At 41.6% G+C, this 20,199-nt stretch overlaps 1 protein-coding gene across 1 annotated transcript in view; it reads right to left on the reverse strand.

The window, feature by feature from the left end:
- The window catches only part of LOC144763589 (protocadherin-8-like), a 79,973-nt gene extending 61,064 nt beyond the window's left edge, over window positions 1–18,909 (reverse strand). The window contains 1 exon segment of the mRNA XM_078649326.1: window positions 18,726–18,909. Coding sequence (XP_078505452.1) covers window positions 18,726–18,909 — 184 coding nt within the window.
- Between the last annotated feature and the right edge of the window lie 1,290 nt (window positions 18,910–20,199).

The following is a 20,199-nucleotide window of genomic DNA, read 5'->3' on the forward strand; positions in this document are numbered from 1 at the left end:
AAAACGATCTCTGGATGAAATGTAATGGTTATCATGTCCTCCACCTATGTTTGTGGAGGTTTAGGGCTACCACATCCTACCGTGCAGTTTGCATCAGATCTTCTGGTCAACAGTCTTTCTTTTACTCATAAACACAAGTCATGTCACCTTTTCCTGATCTCTTTGGTGGTGCATATGGTGACAACCACTGCATTGATGCAGACTTGTATTATGGTCAAGATTTCTTATTTTTCGTGATTTCAGGCACACCGCAAGAGGATTTGCTTAAAAGGTTGTAATTCTCAGCCACTCATTCCTCTTCCATTTCAATATCACTAAGGGCCTCCTTACAAGTTTGGCAGTGTAGGAGCGGGCTGCCACGGCACTGCCCCACTCCCACACCACAAAACCTGACCGCTGCCTGCCCGCAAGATTAGGAGTAATTTTGTCTGTCGGGCGGGTGGCTTGGCGGTCCTGCAATGGTGCAGTTTAAAAGCTCAGAGTGAGCATTATAACTTCACCTCCGCTGGACTGCCAGTGGATGTTCCTGCACAGCAGAGACTGAGCAGTCCATGCCAGGCAGGAACAGGAGGCATGCACACAGGGGGCCACAACATATGCCCCCCTTCATGCACCTTCATGCACAGGGCCAACAAGGGGCCCTGTAGGGCTCCTTAATTTCCACACCGGCAGCCTTTTCATTGCAGGCTCACCTTCGTGAAAAAGGTGGTGGTAGGGAAACTCCTGCATGATGATGCCGCATTGGTATCACCATACATATTGCTTCCCCAGACTGCGGTGCCACTGCCAGGGATCGTTGATTCTTGACTGATGCAGCGGTCCCAAAGCGTTCCGACCACCGTACGCATAATCCGGCAGTACAGCGGTCCCCGACCGCCACCACATTTCCACCACGGGTTCACAACTCAAAAGCAGGCCCTAGATGTTCTTTCTTCTTCCTCATAGGTTGCCATTTTTGTCATTTTCGAATTGGATACCGTTTAATGCAGGAACACTCCTAAGAAAGTACTCTACTGCTCTACTCACTTTCCATCACTACACCTGTCTAACTTCTGCCATCAACAACTTGCCATCTATCTTTTGCAATTTACCACTATTCTGAATGGAAAAATGAGATGCGGTAATTTGAAAATCCAACCCTTCATTATCATACATCACATTGACTTAGTAGATAACTAAACCAATAACGAATTATATTTTGTGAGTCGTTATTTGTTGAAAATTACGATTTGTTATATGAAAATGTCATACATCAGGCCCAGAATAACTGGGTACTCAGAATGAGGGCCTATGCATTACCTGACCAATTTCATATTATCACTTTCATGTATATACATGTACTCTTTTCCTCTTGTCGCTTACAAAAACCGTTTTCCTGAATACGTGGACATATGAATGAAATCATTTATGCTTGTTTCCTAGGGGCCATTGTTTTACAAATTATGCTATGTATCACAATGGTTTTTCTATTAAGTCAGTTATTCTCAGAATATACTTCCAAGCAATGCTGCGTTGTTTGGCAAGTCGCCGACATACGCACAAAAACGTCATATGACAGCTCGAATTGAACAGCGGAAATTGTATGAAATAAAGATTCTTTTGAAATCGTGATGATGCTATTTCTGAACATATCTTATTTATGGTTGTCTCCAAACAGCTCTGCTGCGCTATTATCTCTTCACAATTATTAATATATTTGCTATTATCATGCTGCCAAGCCTCTAAACAATTCCTATAGAAGAAATATGTTTAGCAGTCAGCTGTTATTTGGAGAGCATGCACACATTTACCTCTGGTATTCTCCCACAAAACATTTTGCATTAAAATTCCTTTAGATGTAATCAGTAAGATAAAAATAACCTAAATGTGGCACATGACCTTTATGTGCTCATAGTCTCAAATGCTCCTAATATCTTTTCTAGTCATATAATTATGTTACCCAGAATGATACGCACCCTTTTTTCTTAGCGACCAGAGAAAGCTGTGGCTTCTCATGGGAAATGGCAGTAACAACAAGGGCTAAACCACATGTGCCATTACAACACAAGCTGAACAACGCTTCTCTAAACCACGCATATGCCTTAACCACACATATGCGTGGTTAAGGCAGTCATCGCTCTAGTTGCAGAGTGGATGTGTAGGGAGAGGAACAGGAAGGATGTGGACGGGAAGGACGGGACACAGCTTGGTAAGTAGGCCTGCGTTCGCTTTGTAGGGCTCTGGGCGGGGGGGGGGGGGGGGGAGGGGGTCGGGATAGTTTTTTTGCTGGTTTTAGAGCTCAGGACGGAGGAGGGGTGTTTTTCAGTGCTGGGGACAGGTTTTAGGGCCCAGGGCGGGGGCGTTGCGGTTGGGGAAGCATTTTGGCCTAGGTTTTAGGTCTAAGGGTAGGGGTCTGAGTAGTTTTAGGGCTGGGGCTTAGTGGATTGCAGGGCTGGGAGCCGGGCTATAGGGCACAGGGCGGAAGACTGTGTTGTGATCTTTACCAAGCATATGCCTTTACTACACAATTCGTAGTAAAGGCATGCATGGTAAAGACATGGTCTTGGTTGAGACCACGTTGTTTAGGCAGGCATTGTTAAGGCATGCGTTTTTCTGTCATAAAGCCATTCTCACTCCTTTCTCATGTGTTTCTATTTGTACCAATCAGTATTTTTCAATAGCACTGGTATGTTGCCACCTGGACACCTGAGAGCAATATTTCAGGTCTGACGTCAGTAGACAAAGCAGGATTTTGTACTGAGGACACATAACTGTCAAGTTTCAGATTGCAAACGATTGATGTTGGTGTGGTTTCAGCGTATTTATGAGTGACACTCGACAGCCAAATGTGTGACAATTTCTATGGAAAGAGATAAATATCAGAGATTCTGTCCTTGTGAGCAATAAAAAGTTCATAGCTGTCAAGCTTTCAGGTTGCTTATGTGTGTCATTTCCATGGTTTAATTATACTTATGAATTACATTATAACATCTAATGTGTGAAACTTTGCCCGACACTTTCACACAAGTGAGATCAAGCAATGGAGACCATGTTAAAGAATGAAATATCAAAACATGTTCATCTTTTGGAGCAACCAGAAGCATTAGCCTGACTCTACATGGTATATTTTAACCCTTTAACAGCCATCCGAAGTAGCCTACCCAATCCAGTCCATTCTAGATTCATTCACATTATCAGAACCAGCCATCCCTGCCCAGTGTATTCAATCCTGGTATATATCCATCAGATCTAGATGTAATTCTTCTGTACGTACTCGTACTTCATTTAAATCCATCAGATTCAGCCCAGCCAGTTCAAAGATTTCTACACTAGAATCAGCGTGGCCCTGCCTAGTACATTTTAGTCCCATTAACATACATTTGAACCAGCGTGGTTTCGGTAGTGATATATTTTACTCACTTTTTAAATTGCAGCACTATTTTACAACCTTAAACAGTGGTAAATCAATGTGATAGGCTCGCAAACTCGTGCACTCCCTGATTGCTTCATCACACGCAGGCTGTTGTTCCTCAGTTTCTCTGCTGATGTCCTGCCCCACTGCCTGGAGATTGCTTGTGACTGCATAATGGGACAATCAACGCGCCTGGTTGTAAACCCTGGCATGGGCCGCTTGGCACTCCAAATTTGAAGAGAGGTGAGCAAGGCCACCCAGCAGAATAGCCACTGGAGGAGGCTGCGGGCCTGTCAATAGTCGGTGGAAGTGGCTGGACAAGGTCCTGTGCGGCAGTGGTTCGCCTGCCTGCGCTGCTTGTATGGTAACACTGCCTTTCTCATCGGCACCTGTTTGCCCTCCCTGTTTGAGCCCCCCTTAGTTTACAGGGGTGGCTCCTCCGTTTGAGTGGAGGAGCATTGCCCCACTAGGAAGAGCCCCAGGCCAAAGCTTAAAAATAAAAATGGTAATAACTTTTATTTACTACCGTTTTATTTTACAGTAATCAAGTGAACTGAGTGACAGATATTGCGACGGCCAGACAGACATGCGCATTTTAAACTTCTCTAACCCAGCTGTCCAAGACAGCAGGGTTGGAGAATGGGCAGTCCCCTTGTAATAAGCGCTGAGCGAGGCCACTCCCTCCAATCCTGGCGCTGCTCTCATACTGGTGAGAGCAGGGCCAGAAATGGTTAGGGGAGTTTGCTGCCGGGTCCCATGTTGGAGGCTGCCGGAAGACTGAAGGAGAACATCGCATCTCAGTGGAAGATAAGTCTGTTTTATTTATTTATTTTTCTGTCACCCGCCCCCTCACCGTCTGTACATAGTAGCCACCGCTGCCCGTTTACCTCTCAGCCCCAGCCCCTGTTATGGAGCTGAGAGGAAAGTTGCGTACAGTAGAGAGACGCTTTGAGATTGGCTTGCGGCCTGCTGAAGAGCTGCATAGAGCTGCTTGAAGAGGGACAGATGAAGAGCACACATGACAACATTTTAGAAGAGGTAAGAAGGAGATTTTAAAAAACATAATCAGGAGCATGTGTTTCTCCTATTGACTTCTATTGAAGCAGAAGCAATTGCAGGTGGGAGACACTCGAAATGAAGTAATTTTTTCCTTCAAATATCGGGAGTTTTCAGCCTGAATTGGATCTATTGGCATCCATGGAAGAGGGAGTCCTGAGAGACCCTTAAGTGGAGAGTGAAGTGGAGAAGACCTTGAGCTAGCACTACTGCCTGTTGTTTTTTGCTGTCCCTGCTCTCCTTTGCTTGCCGCCTATTTGAAATCCTGTTGTTGGCTATTTTTTACTATTTTAGGGTGTGTTTTGCTACTGCTGGTGCAGAGTGGCCACTCTTGTTGGGTCAAAATATTGGTAAACATTGGAGGAGGATCATTATGCTTATTGTGCTTATTTTGCCAGCTACTTTTCGTGAAAAATATACCATCACCATTATTTAGCGTGACAATTTCAAGCAAGGAAACACATATAAAGAACATTACGTGATTAGGCCCTCTCACTGGCCGGTGGTCGACCAATGAGAAGGGTTGACATGATATTTGACCAATAGTATTGGTGCACTGAATAAAAAGCAATTTGATGGCGTTTGAGAAAGGCACAATGCCGAAACACGTCATGCAGGATAATTGCTGCTAATAAAATCCTTACAAGACTCTGTGAGTGCTCTGCAACTGAATTAAATATATTGCTGTGAGGCAGGCGAGTTCCCAGCTCGTCAGTGGATGCCCCCTTCCTGAGATCAGCAGCCACAATGGGACCTTGAAAAACTATATATATAGATATATATTGTCAAAAATCTTCCCACCTGGGAAAACAAAATGGAGTGCACTCACAGAGAGAACTTTCCAAAGCGATTTATTTCGAATTCATAAGTTATGGGCAATTTTCCATAGCAAAACCAACGAGTTTCAGTCTCTGAGACCGAAACACATTGGTTTTTGCTGCGGAAAATTGCTCCTAATTTATGAATTTGAAATAAATCACATTGGAAAGGTTTCTCCGTGAGTGCGCTCCGTTTTCTTTTCCAGGTGGGAAGATTTGTGACAATATTATGACGGAGTGGCTCTGTCTTGGAGTTTTGCACTGCTGAAGTTAGCACCATGAAATACAGCACATGAATGCCCTTGTAGGGAATATATATATATATATATATATATATATATATATATGCTCTGTTATGTTACATGGGTATTTGTATAACGCACATGCACCGACAGGTTTCTTGGCGCTGTGGAGTCTCCGGTGTGAACAATTAGGCAAGTAAGCAGCTAGTTGTAGGCCAAGGTGAATAGCCAGGTCTTAAGTTGTTTTCTGAACCGAAGATAGTCACCCTCGAGCCTGAGAAAGGCAGGAAATGCGTTCCAGATCTTAGGACCTAAAACAGAGAACTGAGTCCCACCCATGCGTTTACGTTGGATTCTAGGCACAGTCAGAAGATTCTGATGCATAGATCTCAGAGTGCGCTTCGGTAGGTGTTTACTGATGAGCGAGTGTCTTGTATAGCTATGGCCAGTGTTTTGTATAGCTTTGAAAAGTATACACTATACAGCCAGTTTTAAACAAGGCTTGTTGCTCCACTGGAGGCCAATGGAGATCTTTAAGCAGGGGGGTAATATGGCAGCATCTATCCTTCAGGTAGATGATTCTTGCTGCTTGATTTTGGATCATCTGAAGACGATGTCTCTGGAATTGTGGGGGTACAATGTAAAGGGAATTCCCATAATTAATTTTGGCTAGAATAAGGGCTATTGCAATTTGGGTAACAGCCTTTTTACTGAAGAAGTGTCTAATCTTGCTCAATTTGCACAATTGGACAAAGCATGCCGATGCCACTGAGCCAAATTGGGTGTTCCAAGTGAGATCCGCATCAATAGGAAGGCCTAGACTCTATCGCTGGTTTCGGAGTGGGTGCCGCACCCGGTTCAGGGGGCCAATAGGAGGGGTCCAGTAAGTTAATTTGCTGTAGGGGACAATAGTCTCGGTCTTTTCAGAATGTAACTTTAATTGGTTGTCATTCATCCAAGTTTTGACATGCAGCATAGACCTAACAAAGTCTTTAGATTCCGTGGAGTTACCAAGGGTGAAAATGAGCTGCATGTCATCAGCATAGTTGAAAATCTTTACTCCCATCTGCCGCAGACCAAAGATCAAGGGAAGTATGTAAATGTTAAACAGAATTGGCGAGAGAGAGGAGCCCTGTGGGACACCACAGCTCAGAGCTACCATTCTGGACTTAAAAGGGGATAACCACACTGACTGTTTATTGGCCTCCAAAATGGAACTGAACCATTCAAGTGCTTCTCCCCAAGACCCACTGCTGCAATGCTATCCAACAACATTTTGTGGTTCACGGTGTCAAATGCTGCAGACAGGTCAAGGAGGATCAGGGCCTGAGTGTGATCAATATCAGCCTGTCCCTTGAGATCATCGAGAACTGATGGAATCACAGCTTCAGTGGAGTGCGCAGGGCGAAAGCCTGATTAGTGAGTGTTCAAGAACTTAGTAATTTCCAAGAAGGAGCTAAGACAAATAGCCACATGGGTCTCCAGCATTTTAGCTGGGAAGGGGAGAAGAGAGATGGGTCTGTAGTTCTCCAGTTTATTGGGATCTATGCCTTGCTTTTTTTGAAGTGGGATGACCACTGCTTATTTAAAAGCAGGAGGTACAGTACCATGGGACAGTAAGAGGTTCAGAAGCTTAAGAAAAATTTCTGGGAAGGACCAATAAATTGCTTTTGAAACGTTAATGGGACAGTCCTCCTTAGGAAAGCCTGATTTGAGCTTTGCTACGAGGTCCAAGAAACGTTTCTTATCCGGCATGGGGAATATATTCACTAAAAAACATAGATTTCAGCCACGTTATAGTTAGGAATTAGCATTTAACAAACCTTAGAAATTCACTGAAAAAACCATAGGTTTCACACATGTTATAGTTAGCTGGACATTTCACTCATACAAAACCATTGAAATGCCCCCTTTATAGGTAGTTCAGCTAACTATAACTCGCGCGCCCGCAATCCACTGCTGATGGCATCACATATTACATCACTCATGACATGGTCAGTGACAGTGGAACTTGTTGTAATATAGTATCCTGAGTGTACAAAAAAATAAAGAAAAAAAAACATGCAGTTGTATGGACTATACTATTACTAACTTTTTATACTATCTTTCAGATCAATAAACTGGAGGGTGCACTCTGAAGCAGCACGTGCTTGGACACACAACGGAGGCAAAAGGTGAGCTATGAGAATTTAGTCCACTATTAACTACTCCATCTATAACTTTCTCTCTCCCACGTTTTATTGTCGTTTTGTCTCTCTTTCTCTTTCTCAGTCACCATCTCTCACATCATTTCTCTTCCTCTTTTAAAGTTATGGACACTGCTGTCTACTCTAACGTGTAGAACCAAAGCTAAGTTGAAGTTGTGAATTCTACTACTCACAGTGTTTACACAAGGTTAGCAGAACGGCCTAGATATACAATGCCTCCGATTAAATGCATTAGAAATAAAAGAACTTATTTACAATCCCATTGTGCCACTTTTGAGTCACTAACGCAGTAGCCACTTTCATACAGACACCGCTTCAACGCTGGCCTATAACACAAGTGAAATGTACCAGGCACCTTGTACTCGTAAAATCCTAGTGTTACCTTGACTTGTAATGTTTGACCTCATTTAGTCTCATCGATCTAATTTTAAACACTAAGGGCTAGATGTAGGTAAATAGGATTTACCGATTCTAAAATACCCAATGTTACAGATTCGGTATTTTAGAATCGGTAAATGCTATGTAGCTAATAATTCGGTAAACATTTCTGAATCGTTAAGATTCGGTATTTACCGATTCGGTAATTGCTATTCATTCCTATGGGCCTGGAGGCCCATAGGAATGAATGTCAATTACCGAATCAGTAATTACCGATTCGGTAAAATAGGGAAAGAGTCAAGGGTGGCAAGGTGTCACTTTGACACCCTGTTGCACCCCTGAATAGTGTCTGTGTGCACATGTGGCACACATACATGCCCTAAGGGCATGTATGTCTGTCACATGGCACAGGTGTGAATGCACAGATTTGCATTTACAGAGGTATTCGTTATTTACCACCAACTAATAGTTGGTGGTAAATAACGAATCTTTAAAGCACAGAAGCACTCTTCAAAGTGCTTCCTACATGTCATTTACCGATTCGGTAAATGCCGAATCGGTAAATACCGATTTGTTGTTTACCGAATCCTCCCCTACATCCCAAATGCCCAATACCAGTCGTTAACGGCCGAAATTCGGTAATTTTGGCCGTTACCGACCGGTATTGGGCCACCTACATCTGGCACTTACTTTCTTTTTTGTTTTGCAGATTACCTATCATGCGTCTATTGGAGTCCAGAGCACATTTTGTTTATTATATTGTTTTATTAAAGTTACGTTTCTAGTTCTTTATTGAATTGTTATCTTTAAGTTACGTTTCCAGTTATTTATTGTTTTAATAAAAGTTAATTTAAAAAAAGTATATACGTCTAAAAATAATATTTATAATTTGAAGTATTATGGTAACAGGCAGAAAACCGTTTGGAGGTTGGGTTGAAAGGTACTGGCTGTACAAAAACAATTATATTTCCCCCGATCCTTTACAAGACAGAAAGGAAATCAAACTAAAACAAAACACTGTGTACCAGATTTACAACCCCCTTGCGCCACTTTCGCGTCCAAGACCCCCCTACAAAATAAAAAGTGTGTGGGCCTCAATAACGCCCCTCAAACCTCGGTAACAACCACCCCCCGGAGATTTGTGTATTGTATGACGAGGGCTGCGTGGCCCTCCGCCTGGTGCCCTCGAGAACTTTGGAGACCGCCACACCAAGAGCCGGTTCCTGCAGTGTCGCGGGGTGCCTACCCCCGGGACACTGCTGTTTGCTATGAGAGGGCAGAAGTCTTGCGGCTCCCGCCCTCCCATAGCAAACTTAGTTTGCATTTTGAACTTTCAAAATCCAAAAATGATTGCATTTCCACATACAAGTTAGCATCTCCCAATGTGTAAAAGCAATGCCGGCTCCCGAAGAACTCAGGACGCTGGCCGGACCCTGGGGGCATAGTGGCTCCCCTCACGGTCCCCAACATTTTTTATAAGACCCGGAGGATACGATCCCCATGAATATTAGAAACTTCTGATAGGGGCTATTTTTTAACTGTTTTAATAAAAGTTAATTTAAAAAAAGTATATATGTCTAAAAATAATATTTATAATTTGAAGTATTATGGTAACAGGCAGAAAACCGTTTGGAGGTTGGGTTGAAAGGTACTGGCTGTACAAAAACAATTATATTTCCCCGATCCTTTACAAGACAGAAAGGAAATCAAACTAAAACAAAACACTGTGTACCAGATTTACAACCCCCTTGCGCCACTTTCGCGTCCAAGACCCCCCTACAAAATAAAAAGTGTGTGGGCCTCAATAACGCCCCTCAAACCTCGGTAACAACCACCCCCCGGAGATTTGTGTATTGTATGACGAGGGCTGCGTCTTGCGTTTTATAAGACCCGGAGGATACGATCCCCATGAATATTAGAAACTTCTGATAGGGGCTATTTTTTAACTGAAAAAGTAAAAGTTGCGCACCCAGCTCAGTGCGGACCCCTGTTGTGCAAGCCCTTGATGCAAGACTCATAATTCTGCGATTTAAAAAAAAACAACATTTTTTTGGGCCTTCGGGGTCCTTGTGGGACCACCTGAGCAGGCCTAGGGGGTCAGAGTGTTTCTACCCTGCCCCTTTGCATCTTTTGCGCACTTCATTTTCAGTTTTTTTGTGCCTCGATTCAACCAACACACAAGATGGCTGCCAACACTTCCTGGTTTGGAGTGTTGACAAACAGTTGACAGCCAATTAGCATGCAGCTCATGCTCGTAAGCGTACGCGTATAATCCTTGGACGGTACTTCATCCATAGATATATCTATGATTTTACTTTTGATTTTCTCAGGAAGCAAACTTAGTTTGCATTTTGAAAGACAGAGCAGTGCCATCTGTTCTCACTTTCATAATCCAAACAAGATTGCATTTCCACATGCAAGTTAGCATCTCTCCATGTGTAAAATCAATACCGGCTCCCGAAGAATGCGGGAAGCCGGCCGGACCGTGAGGGCAAAGTGGCTCCCCTCACGGTCCCCAACATTTTTTATAAGACCCGGGGGATACGATCCCCAATAATATAAGAAACTTCTGATAGGGGCTATTTTTTAACGGAAAAAGTAAAATTTGGGCACCCAGCTCAGTGTGGACCCCTGTTGTGCACGCCCTGGATGCACGACTCATAAACCCGCGATTTAAAAAAAAACAACATTTGTTTGGGCCTTGTGGAACCCCTGAGCAGGCCTAGGGGGTCACAGTGTTTCTACCCTGCCCCCTTTGCGTCTTTTGCGAACTTGCTTTTTCAGTTTTGTTGTGCCTCGGTTCTACCGAGACACAAGATGGCTGCCAACACTTCCTGGTTTGGAGTGTTGACAAACAGTTGACAGCCAATTAGCATGCAGTTCGTGCTCGTAAGGGTATGCGTATAATCCTCAGATGGTACTTCGTCTATAGATATATCTATGATTTTACTTTTCATTATCTCAGGAACTACGGCTCGGATTTACACCATTTAACACAAGGTGTCATCTGCGAACCAAACTCTACCTCTCTGCCAAATTTAGTGTAATTCCATTCAGCAGTTTGGGCTGTAGCCCGTCTTAAAGGTCCCTACGGAAAATTGCATGGGGAAAACACATTTTGGGATCCCCTTTTTTCTCGGCCCCTGCTTCACGAATCACCCCCAATAAGGTGCTAACTATAACTACCTACTGGCGACCGCCAGTAGGTAATATATATATATATCTATATCAAGATCAAGCTCCGTTTGCGGAGCGAAACGCGTCAGGGAGGGCACTGGCTCTTACACTTTAACTGCAATTAAAATGGATTGCTGGCATTGACTTTCGTATTGTGGCTTGGTTCGTGTTCGTGTTTACGATTTAACTAAACACTTCTGGATTGCAAACGAGGTCCGCGCCTGTTGTTTCCGCCACGTTTGGCGGTCAGGATTCAGCATTATATATCTATATATATATATATATATATATATATATATTACCTACTGGCGGTCGCCAGTAGGTATTATATATAGTTAGGACCTAGTTTCCATCGGAAATCCACAACATTCTATTGGGAATAACTTTGGCGCCGGTTGATGAATCTTTTTGAATTTCTCAAAGAAGATGGCCCGCTCCGTTCCTCTCCTTCCCTGAAAGTTTTGGGGGGATTCGTGAAGTGGGGGCTGAGAAAAAACGGGGTCCCAAAACATGTTTTCCACATGCAATTTTCCATAGGACGATTAGACACGGCTACAGCCCGAACCGCTGAACGGAATTACAAGAAAGTTGGCAAGATGGTAGAGTCTGATTCGCTAATCGCCCTTTTGTTTAAATGGTGTAAATCCCTCCAGTACTTCCTGAGAAAATCACAAGAGAAAAAAATTATATATCTATAAGCGCGCACCGTGCACGCACGTGCACAAGCTGCATGCTAAAAGGCTGCCACTGTCTGTCAACACTCCAAAACAGAAATTGATGGCAGTCATCTTGTGCCTCGGTAGACTGAGGCACAAGAAAGCAGAAAAACAAACGTGTAGAACTCAAAAAGGGGGCAGGGTAGAAGCACCCTAACCCCCTAGACGTGCTCAGGGGGTCACTGAAAAAAAAAAATTCAAAAATCGCGGGATGTGCACCCTGCGATTTCCACCCCAATTTTTTTTTGGGCCTTGGGGGTCCTTGTGCGACCCCCTGAGCAGGCCTAGGGCATCAGGGTGCTTCTAACCTGCCCCCTTTTTAGGTTCTAAAACTTTCCGAGCAGGAGCTGCATGCTCATTGGCTTTCAACACTTCCAACTAGGAAGTGTCGGCAGCCATCTTATGCTCAATAGACCGAGGCACAAGAAAGCAGAAAAACGAACGTGTAGAACACAAAAAGGGGGCAGGGTAGAAACACCGTGACCCCCTAGGCCTGTCAAGGTGGTCCCACAAGGACCCACAAGACCAATTTTTTTTTTTAAACCCATTTTTTTCCAAATTACCCCCCCGGGGAACAAAATCATGTGGCATAGTGATAAATAAGTGTGGGGGGGCCCAATCCCCCCCTACACTGCCCCGGGGACCGCCACTCCCCGGGGAAAAGCAACGCAGGCCCCTGGCGCATAATGGAGGCTCATGGTGGGCTAGTTGGCCTCCAGGGACCCCCAGTATGCAAGGGAACTTAATCCGCCAATTTAGAACTCTCTACAGGGAGCGTTTGCACAGTTTAAGTTGGGGAATTAATTCCTGTTCAATCCAGAGGTCCCCTAGAGGGAACTAGTCCAACAGGTATCTCCAGTAAGCGCCATGGAGCTGCGCTGCAGAGTGTTGTAAAAATGGGGCATGCCCTCTGAACACCTGCCAGCAAAAATGTAGTAAATCAGTATAAAAAAAATACCAATTAATACATTTAAAAATTGTCATTTAAAAAACCTTTGAAATTCAATGAAAAAACCATACGTTTCAGGCTTGATATAGTTAGGAATTAGCATTTAAAAAACCATTGAAATTAACTAAAAAAACTATAGGTTTCAGGCCTTATATAGTTAGGAATTAGCATTTAAAAAACCTTTGAAATTCACTGAAAAAACCATAGGTTTCAGGCCTTATATAGTTAGGAATTAGCATTTAAAAAACCTTGCAAATTCACTGAAAAAACCATAGGTTTCAGGCCTTATATAGTTAGGAATTAGCATTTAAAAAACCTTTGAAATTCACTGAAAAAACAATAGGTTTCAGGCCTTATATAGTTAGGAATTAGCATTTAAAAAAACCTTTGAAATTCACTCAAAAACTATAAGTTAGCTGGACATTTCACTCATACAAAACCATTGAAATGGCTCCTATATAGTTAGATACTTAGTTGTACTAACTATATTTCTCGCACCCGCAATCCACTGCTGATGATGTCACATATTACATCATTCATGACATGGTCAGTGACATCACTGATGACATCTCAAATGACATCACTGATGACATCACTGATGGTATCATCCATGTGACAATCACATACACCTTTTCATACACTAGTAAAATCTTTCATCACTCCTTGTAAAATACAGAGTAACATATTTGAATCCATTGACACAGCAATACAAGTATCTAAAAACCCACTGAGAGATTCCTAGATGTATACACACATCTAATCGCTTACCTGTAGATTCACTCATACATGCTGTCAATGAACAAGAGAACACTATCAAAAATACTTATACATCTATATCGACATTACACACAGCACACAACCTATTCACATATGAAGTTATCCTACTCACTTATGCAAACAATGGATCATACTTACATACTTACTTAGCTACACACTTATACAAACACTACTTCATCTATTCATTTAGATAGTAAGTCAGACTTAGTGTATTATAAAATCATTATTACAAGTATACAGTTATCCATATAGTCACTCACACAATCATTGAGTCTTATGTATACTTATTTATATACAACAACTGACACATACACTGCCTTTTATTTTTCCAGTTTGTTGGACATGTACCATTGAGAAATATATTTGCTCATCACCACACCCATAAAGATATTCACTCACCCAAACAACTGTTAGAACATGTAGTTTTAACTTCATATATCTACTGAATCAACTATTCACACATCTTCGGCAGTCACACACCCCCACCGATCCACCCACACATTCACTCTCCCATACAAATACTCAGTTAACTAATCAATAACTAATATAGACTTTCACATAGCTAGTAACCAACTGGAGAACCAGTTTACACAACAACTGACAAAGTGATACAGATATTCACACAGTTTAGTCACTATCCACTATATTTAATGAGACACTATAAATTGTTAAAGTAAACAATCAATTACACTGCTACTAAATCCTCCATCCAAATATTTATTTTTATATATCCACTCATTCTTCAATGTAAATTGCTATATATACAATACATATTTAAATAACGAAGCAAACCACATTCACTGGATGATGTCATCAGTGATGTTAATATGAGATGTCATCAGTGATGTCACTGACCATGTCATGAATGATGTAATACGTGACATCATCAGCAGTGTATTGCAGGTGAGCGAAATACAGTTAGTACCACTAACTATATAGGAGCAATTTCAATGGTTTTGTATGAATGAAATGTCCAGCTAACTATAACACCCCTAAAACTTATAGGGGCATATTACCAAGCAATAGCGATAATTATCGCTATTGCTTGGTTAGAGACAAAAATTTACCGCTGAGCTGCGGCGATTTTTATCGCAGATAAACCTTGGTATTACCAACGTTTATCGCAAATGCGATAAAAATCGGCCGCAATGCATGAATATCGCTGAAAATTCAGCGATATTCATGCATTACCGAGCTAATGCTCTCAGCCATGTTATCCACCTCCCATTGGATAACATGGCTAAGAACTGCTCAGGGCAGGTGTTAGCTTTTGGAGATATTCACGCTTAGCGTGAATATCTCCAAAAGTTGGTAATAGGAGATAGCGATGTTAGCAACTGTTTCCAGTCTCTAACATTTTGGCACGCCCACTTTGAATGTCATTAGTGATAAATATCACTTACATGCAAAGTGGGGCCCAAGATGGTCGCTATCTCCTACTAGCTGTCGCTAACTGGTGTTAGCGACAGCTAGGTAATAGGGACATAATTTTATCTCCGCTTTCTTTGCTTTTAAAGCCAAAAAAGCGGCGATAAACCCCCTTGATAATATGCCCCATAGTTTTTTGAGTGAATTTCAAAGGTTTTTTAAATGCTAATTCCGAACTATATAAGGCCTGAAACCTATGTTTTTTTCAGTGAATATATACATATATATATATATATATATATATATATATATATATATATATATATATATATATATATATATATATATATATATATATATATATGTATTGTTGTAGTCCTACCTTCGGTATTTACTCATAAACGTATAAGGTTTCAGCCTTCAGCCGCCAAATTTACTGTTTTAGTATTTGTTTATCCCCTCATTTTTCGCTTGTTACAGTGGTATATGGTTGTTTAGTACAGGAACATTATTGGAACTTTCTGATTTTAGCCTGAAAAAAAGCAGCATTTAGACACATCTAGTGAAAGCAAAATAACAAAACCCATTACATTCAGGACACATCACCACCACAACAGGCTGTCACACAACAAATCTACATAATGATTCTTGTCACAAATTACCACCTCCAGAAACCTGGTGGTTACATCTATCTTAGCCTCAGACCTTAACAATCATAACAATCATAACAAATGCCTCCACTGACGTCATAATAGCCAATGCAGAAAGTAGCCTGTGGCACCAAGGCCACAAAAACAACAATTATCACAAACTCATTTTTAATTATCACACAAACATCAGCTTTAATACATTGGATGAAAAACATAAAGACACTGTATCACAATGTAACTTCAAAATTGTTGGACCCCATTAAAAAGACTTTCTCCTTCCGCTGTTCACTTCCCTGATTTCAGCCTTGTGCCGCGACTACTTGCTAACACTTTGTGACCTTCTGGTTCCCAGTACGTTCCAGAAAGAATGCCCCCTTTGTCTCCGTTCTCACCTTTCGTGTTCCCCTTCCCCCCTTACTTTTCACATTAGCCCACCTATCCACCATCATAACAGAGTTGTCAACAATGTGCCTGGAAACACCAACATGAAATCAGAGACTATAGTATTTCAGGTGGACACCATCATGCAATGGATGACTACAATGTGCTCAAAGTTACCACGAACATCCCATGGTTATAGCAGAGATGGGAACCATTGTACCGTGAATACTCACACTTTGCAAATAAATACCACCATTCTGCCAGGAACACCATTATGCCAGGGTTGATCAACACTGAGCAACGGATGTGCATAGCATGCCACAAAACCGCAATCCTTAATTTTAGCTTTATGAATTGTGTGGACACTGTTGTGCTATGGATGGTCACAGAATGCCCATAGCTATCTCCATTCTGCTAATGTCCATATTACAGCAGAGCCGGGTGCCATCCTACCATTAACACCCACAATAACTTCTCACTCCAAGTAAGAAGTATTGAAATCAAGAACTATGCCTGTGACCACGAGGTGTCTAACAGACCAATATCACTGATACCCAAATATTGGCAGTACTATCTTTTCTTCTTGAGATATTTCTGTAATTGATTCTTGAACCATGAGCTTATTACCAATATTTTGAAGCCCAGAAAAGCCCATTGTATTTTCAGCCTTTTCAGCTGAAGCAATTGGAAGATGAAAATTAGAATTAATAAACCAAACGTTTTTAAAGCTCCGTAATGCCTTGATAGGCTCTTCATGTCAGTACAGCTGAATTTGAGTACAGATTTATCTTTGCCAGCAATCTTGTTAAGTCTGTGAAGAAAGGCCATACTCAACTAAAGTAACTCAAGGAAAGTCCCACACCTGCCTCTTTACAGCCAAGAAGGGCTTTTCTTTTCCACTCTCATCCCCACAGTATGCAAGCGATTATCATTACTAAGGCAGCATTTTTAAGGTGTGAGCCATGCAGTGGAAATGGCATGTGTAGATGGATACCATACGCTATAGGTAGTTAACAATCTAGGTAATAGGAATGTGGACTGTGTTGCAAGGATTTTCCCATCATTATAAAATAGACAGGCACCATAAAGTCAAGAATTTTCTGAATATGTTATAAAAGGCCGTCATTATGCCAGGTATAAAGAACATTATGCCATTTTGCAAGCACTAGCATTATGCCAGGTTTAAACTTCATTATACCATGGCTATCCAAAATTTGCTAGAGCCAGCCCAACTGAGCATTCTTCCAAGCACCTGACTTGTAATCAGCCCCGAATAAATTTGTGTGCTAGGTGTTATGATTCTTATGAAGCACAATGTAAACTAGGAGTTACCTTCACACTTCTTCCTCCTTTTATCTTCCTTTTCCATCCTGCTGAGTGTCATGTGCACTGTCAATTTAATGGAGGAGACAATTTAAAGGCCTGGGTGAAATGTTATGATATGCGGGCATAGTCTTGTGTAATTTAGTTGAATTCAGCATTTCAATTGTTATGTAAAATTCCTGAAATTACAATACATGTTAGTAAAAGAACACCCGAACAAGGCAAACAACCAGAAAGCAAGTGTAGTGTGCCCCCCAGCCTGGGTACCCGCCAATGACTATGCCACACAGGGTGCTTAGTATTACACGTCTTTATATGTCTGCATGCAACTGCAAGCTCATCATTCTAAATCAGCTTTCATTGCATTGTGCTGAAACTCTTTTGTCACTGTTCAATAGAGTCCATCAGGAGCCAAAAAGGTTCCATTATTTCTAACTCACAAGGCACTACATCCCCTCCACTGTTTAAAAAAAAGTTTAACATGTTTACAAAATATATAGACAGATGGATAGACATGTACAATTAAATCTCTTCAATCAATCTTTTTGGTGCTTTAAATGTTTGACATGATCTTGTTCATGGAAACTGGGAGCTGTCATCACCAATGTCCAGGATGTACATCAATGGTGTAGAGGCAACAGCAGTAACTGATGTTTCAGACCCAGTCTCTCCTTCAACAGTTAGATCTGATGAACAATCATTTAAGTGCCTAAAATAAGAAGAGTCTCTGGTAGTAGAGTACCCAGGGCTCTGGGCAGTCACCATGTGTCCCTTGGTAGCCACCACTAGAAAAGTTTATGCTTCAAAAGGAGCATCAGATTTCCTTCTCCGCATTTGTTGTGCGACCACTAAAACTCCTTTCTTACTTAAAGACAATGTACTTCACACATCATCTTTGGTCAGCAGACGTTTTCATCTTTTGTTTATTCACCAAGTCTTTCTCCTGAGTTGCCTTCTCATCTTTCTTTCTTTGATTGGTTCACTGAGGTAAGTTGATGTTCATTATGCTCTCCTGAAATTCAATGTCGCAGGACTTTCACCTGTGGTCGAGCGTGGTGTCGAACAATAAGATCTCAAGGCTCAATTTAACACAGTTTTGAAATTGAGCTGCTCAAGACTAGCATACTGCATTGCTTTCTTTAGTGTACTTATAAAATGCTCAACAAGTCCGTTGGCCTGCAGCTACAAAGATATGCCCTTCTTATGCTTTAAATTCAAATGCTCTAGGAAATCTTCAAACTCTCAACTGTTTAAAGGTGGGACATTTTCGGACTTTACTATGGCTGGAATACCCGATGTCACAGGGATGGCATCTAGTCTTTCAATGACTCTTTCTTGAGTAGTAGATGAAAGATCTTCAATTAATGGAAATCGTGTGTATTCATCTATAACCACCAGCAGGTGATGTCCATAGTCGAGTGGAGCAGAAAAGTCAATTGCTCTTCTCTCCCATGCATGCTTTGGGAGTTCTGGCATGTTCAAGGTGTGGTGAGAATTTTTTGTAGAAAGGCAGTTGCATAGATGACAGAACTTTAATTTAGTTTCAACCCTGTCATCAAGATAAGGAAACCAGACTTAGTATTGGAGAGTTTGTTTTGGGGCAATGATTCCATGATGTCCTTCATGGGCCACTTAAATTATTTTCTGTCGCAGACTCTCCAAAATCAGAATTCTCTACCCTCGTAGTATAACTTCTTTCTGAGTTTGGATGGTACATCCTTGACATTTTTGTATTTTCGGTATACACCATCACTGGTAAGGGTTTGAGAGTGTTGGTTCCAGGACTGATGTGTTGTTCTATCCTTGAGCTTTAACATGTCACTATCATGGCTTGTGTCAGTGATAATCTGGGCTAATGAAAGTTGATAGAAGCCTCAGCCATCTTGGATGGAGTACGTGACCTTGTAAGGGCACTATTGAAAAGTAGTTAGCAGGGTTCTCATCCTTCCTTTGACAATGCACAATGTTAAAATTATACTCCTGTAACCATGGTCCCCATTGTTCAATCTGAGGAGGCATTTTGGCCTTTGTATTGCAGAATATAGTCTGTAAAGTTTGATGATCAGTTACCAGCGTGAAAGGTTTTCTCTACAGGAATACCTGGAAATATTCAAAGGCCCACACCATGGCTTAGCTTTCTTTTCAAAGTTGTGAGTAAGCACATTCTGTTTAGGACGAACCTCTACTTGCATATACCACAATCTTCTTTCTGGCATTATGGTGTCTAATGTGCTGTGCTAGAATAGTGCCTAACTTAATGGGCTAGCAACTTCTGTATGGAGCTTTCAATTGAAGTTTGCCATTTCAGTTGCATTCTCAATGGCTTGTGTAATTCTTTTAAAGTATTTCTCTCATTCATGTGCCAATGAACTGAAACATTCTTTTTCGTCAAATCTCTCAACTGAGTACTTACATGGACAAAGTCCTGTATGTATTTGGAATAGTAACTGCCATGTCAAGAAATAAATGCACCAGGGAATCTTCTTCTAAGGGATCAGCATTTGACAGCACTTGTACTCTAGCAAGATCTGGCATCATACTCCCCCTTCAGAAAAGATATGGCCAAAGAATTTTTAGCTTTGTCTTATGGAACTCAATAAAAGTAAAACCTGCTTCAGCAAGTAAATTACATACATGTGTAATAGATTTATCGTGTTCTTTTCATATAGCTCTAAAAACCAAGATATCACTGCTGTAATTGAAAGCATTCATCAGTGGCTGTACGATACGTCAAATTATATCTTGAAGTTTTTCTGCAGGCAGCGA

The sequence above is a fragment of the Lissotriton helveticus genome, chromosome 1_1 (genome assembly GCF_964261635.1).
Source record: "Lissotriton helveticus chromosome 1_1, aLisHel1.1, whole genome shotgun sequence".
Taxonomy (NCBI): domain Eukaryota; kingdom Metazoa; phylum Chordata; class Amphibia; order Caudata; family Salamandridae; genus Lissotriton; species Lissotriton helveticus.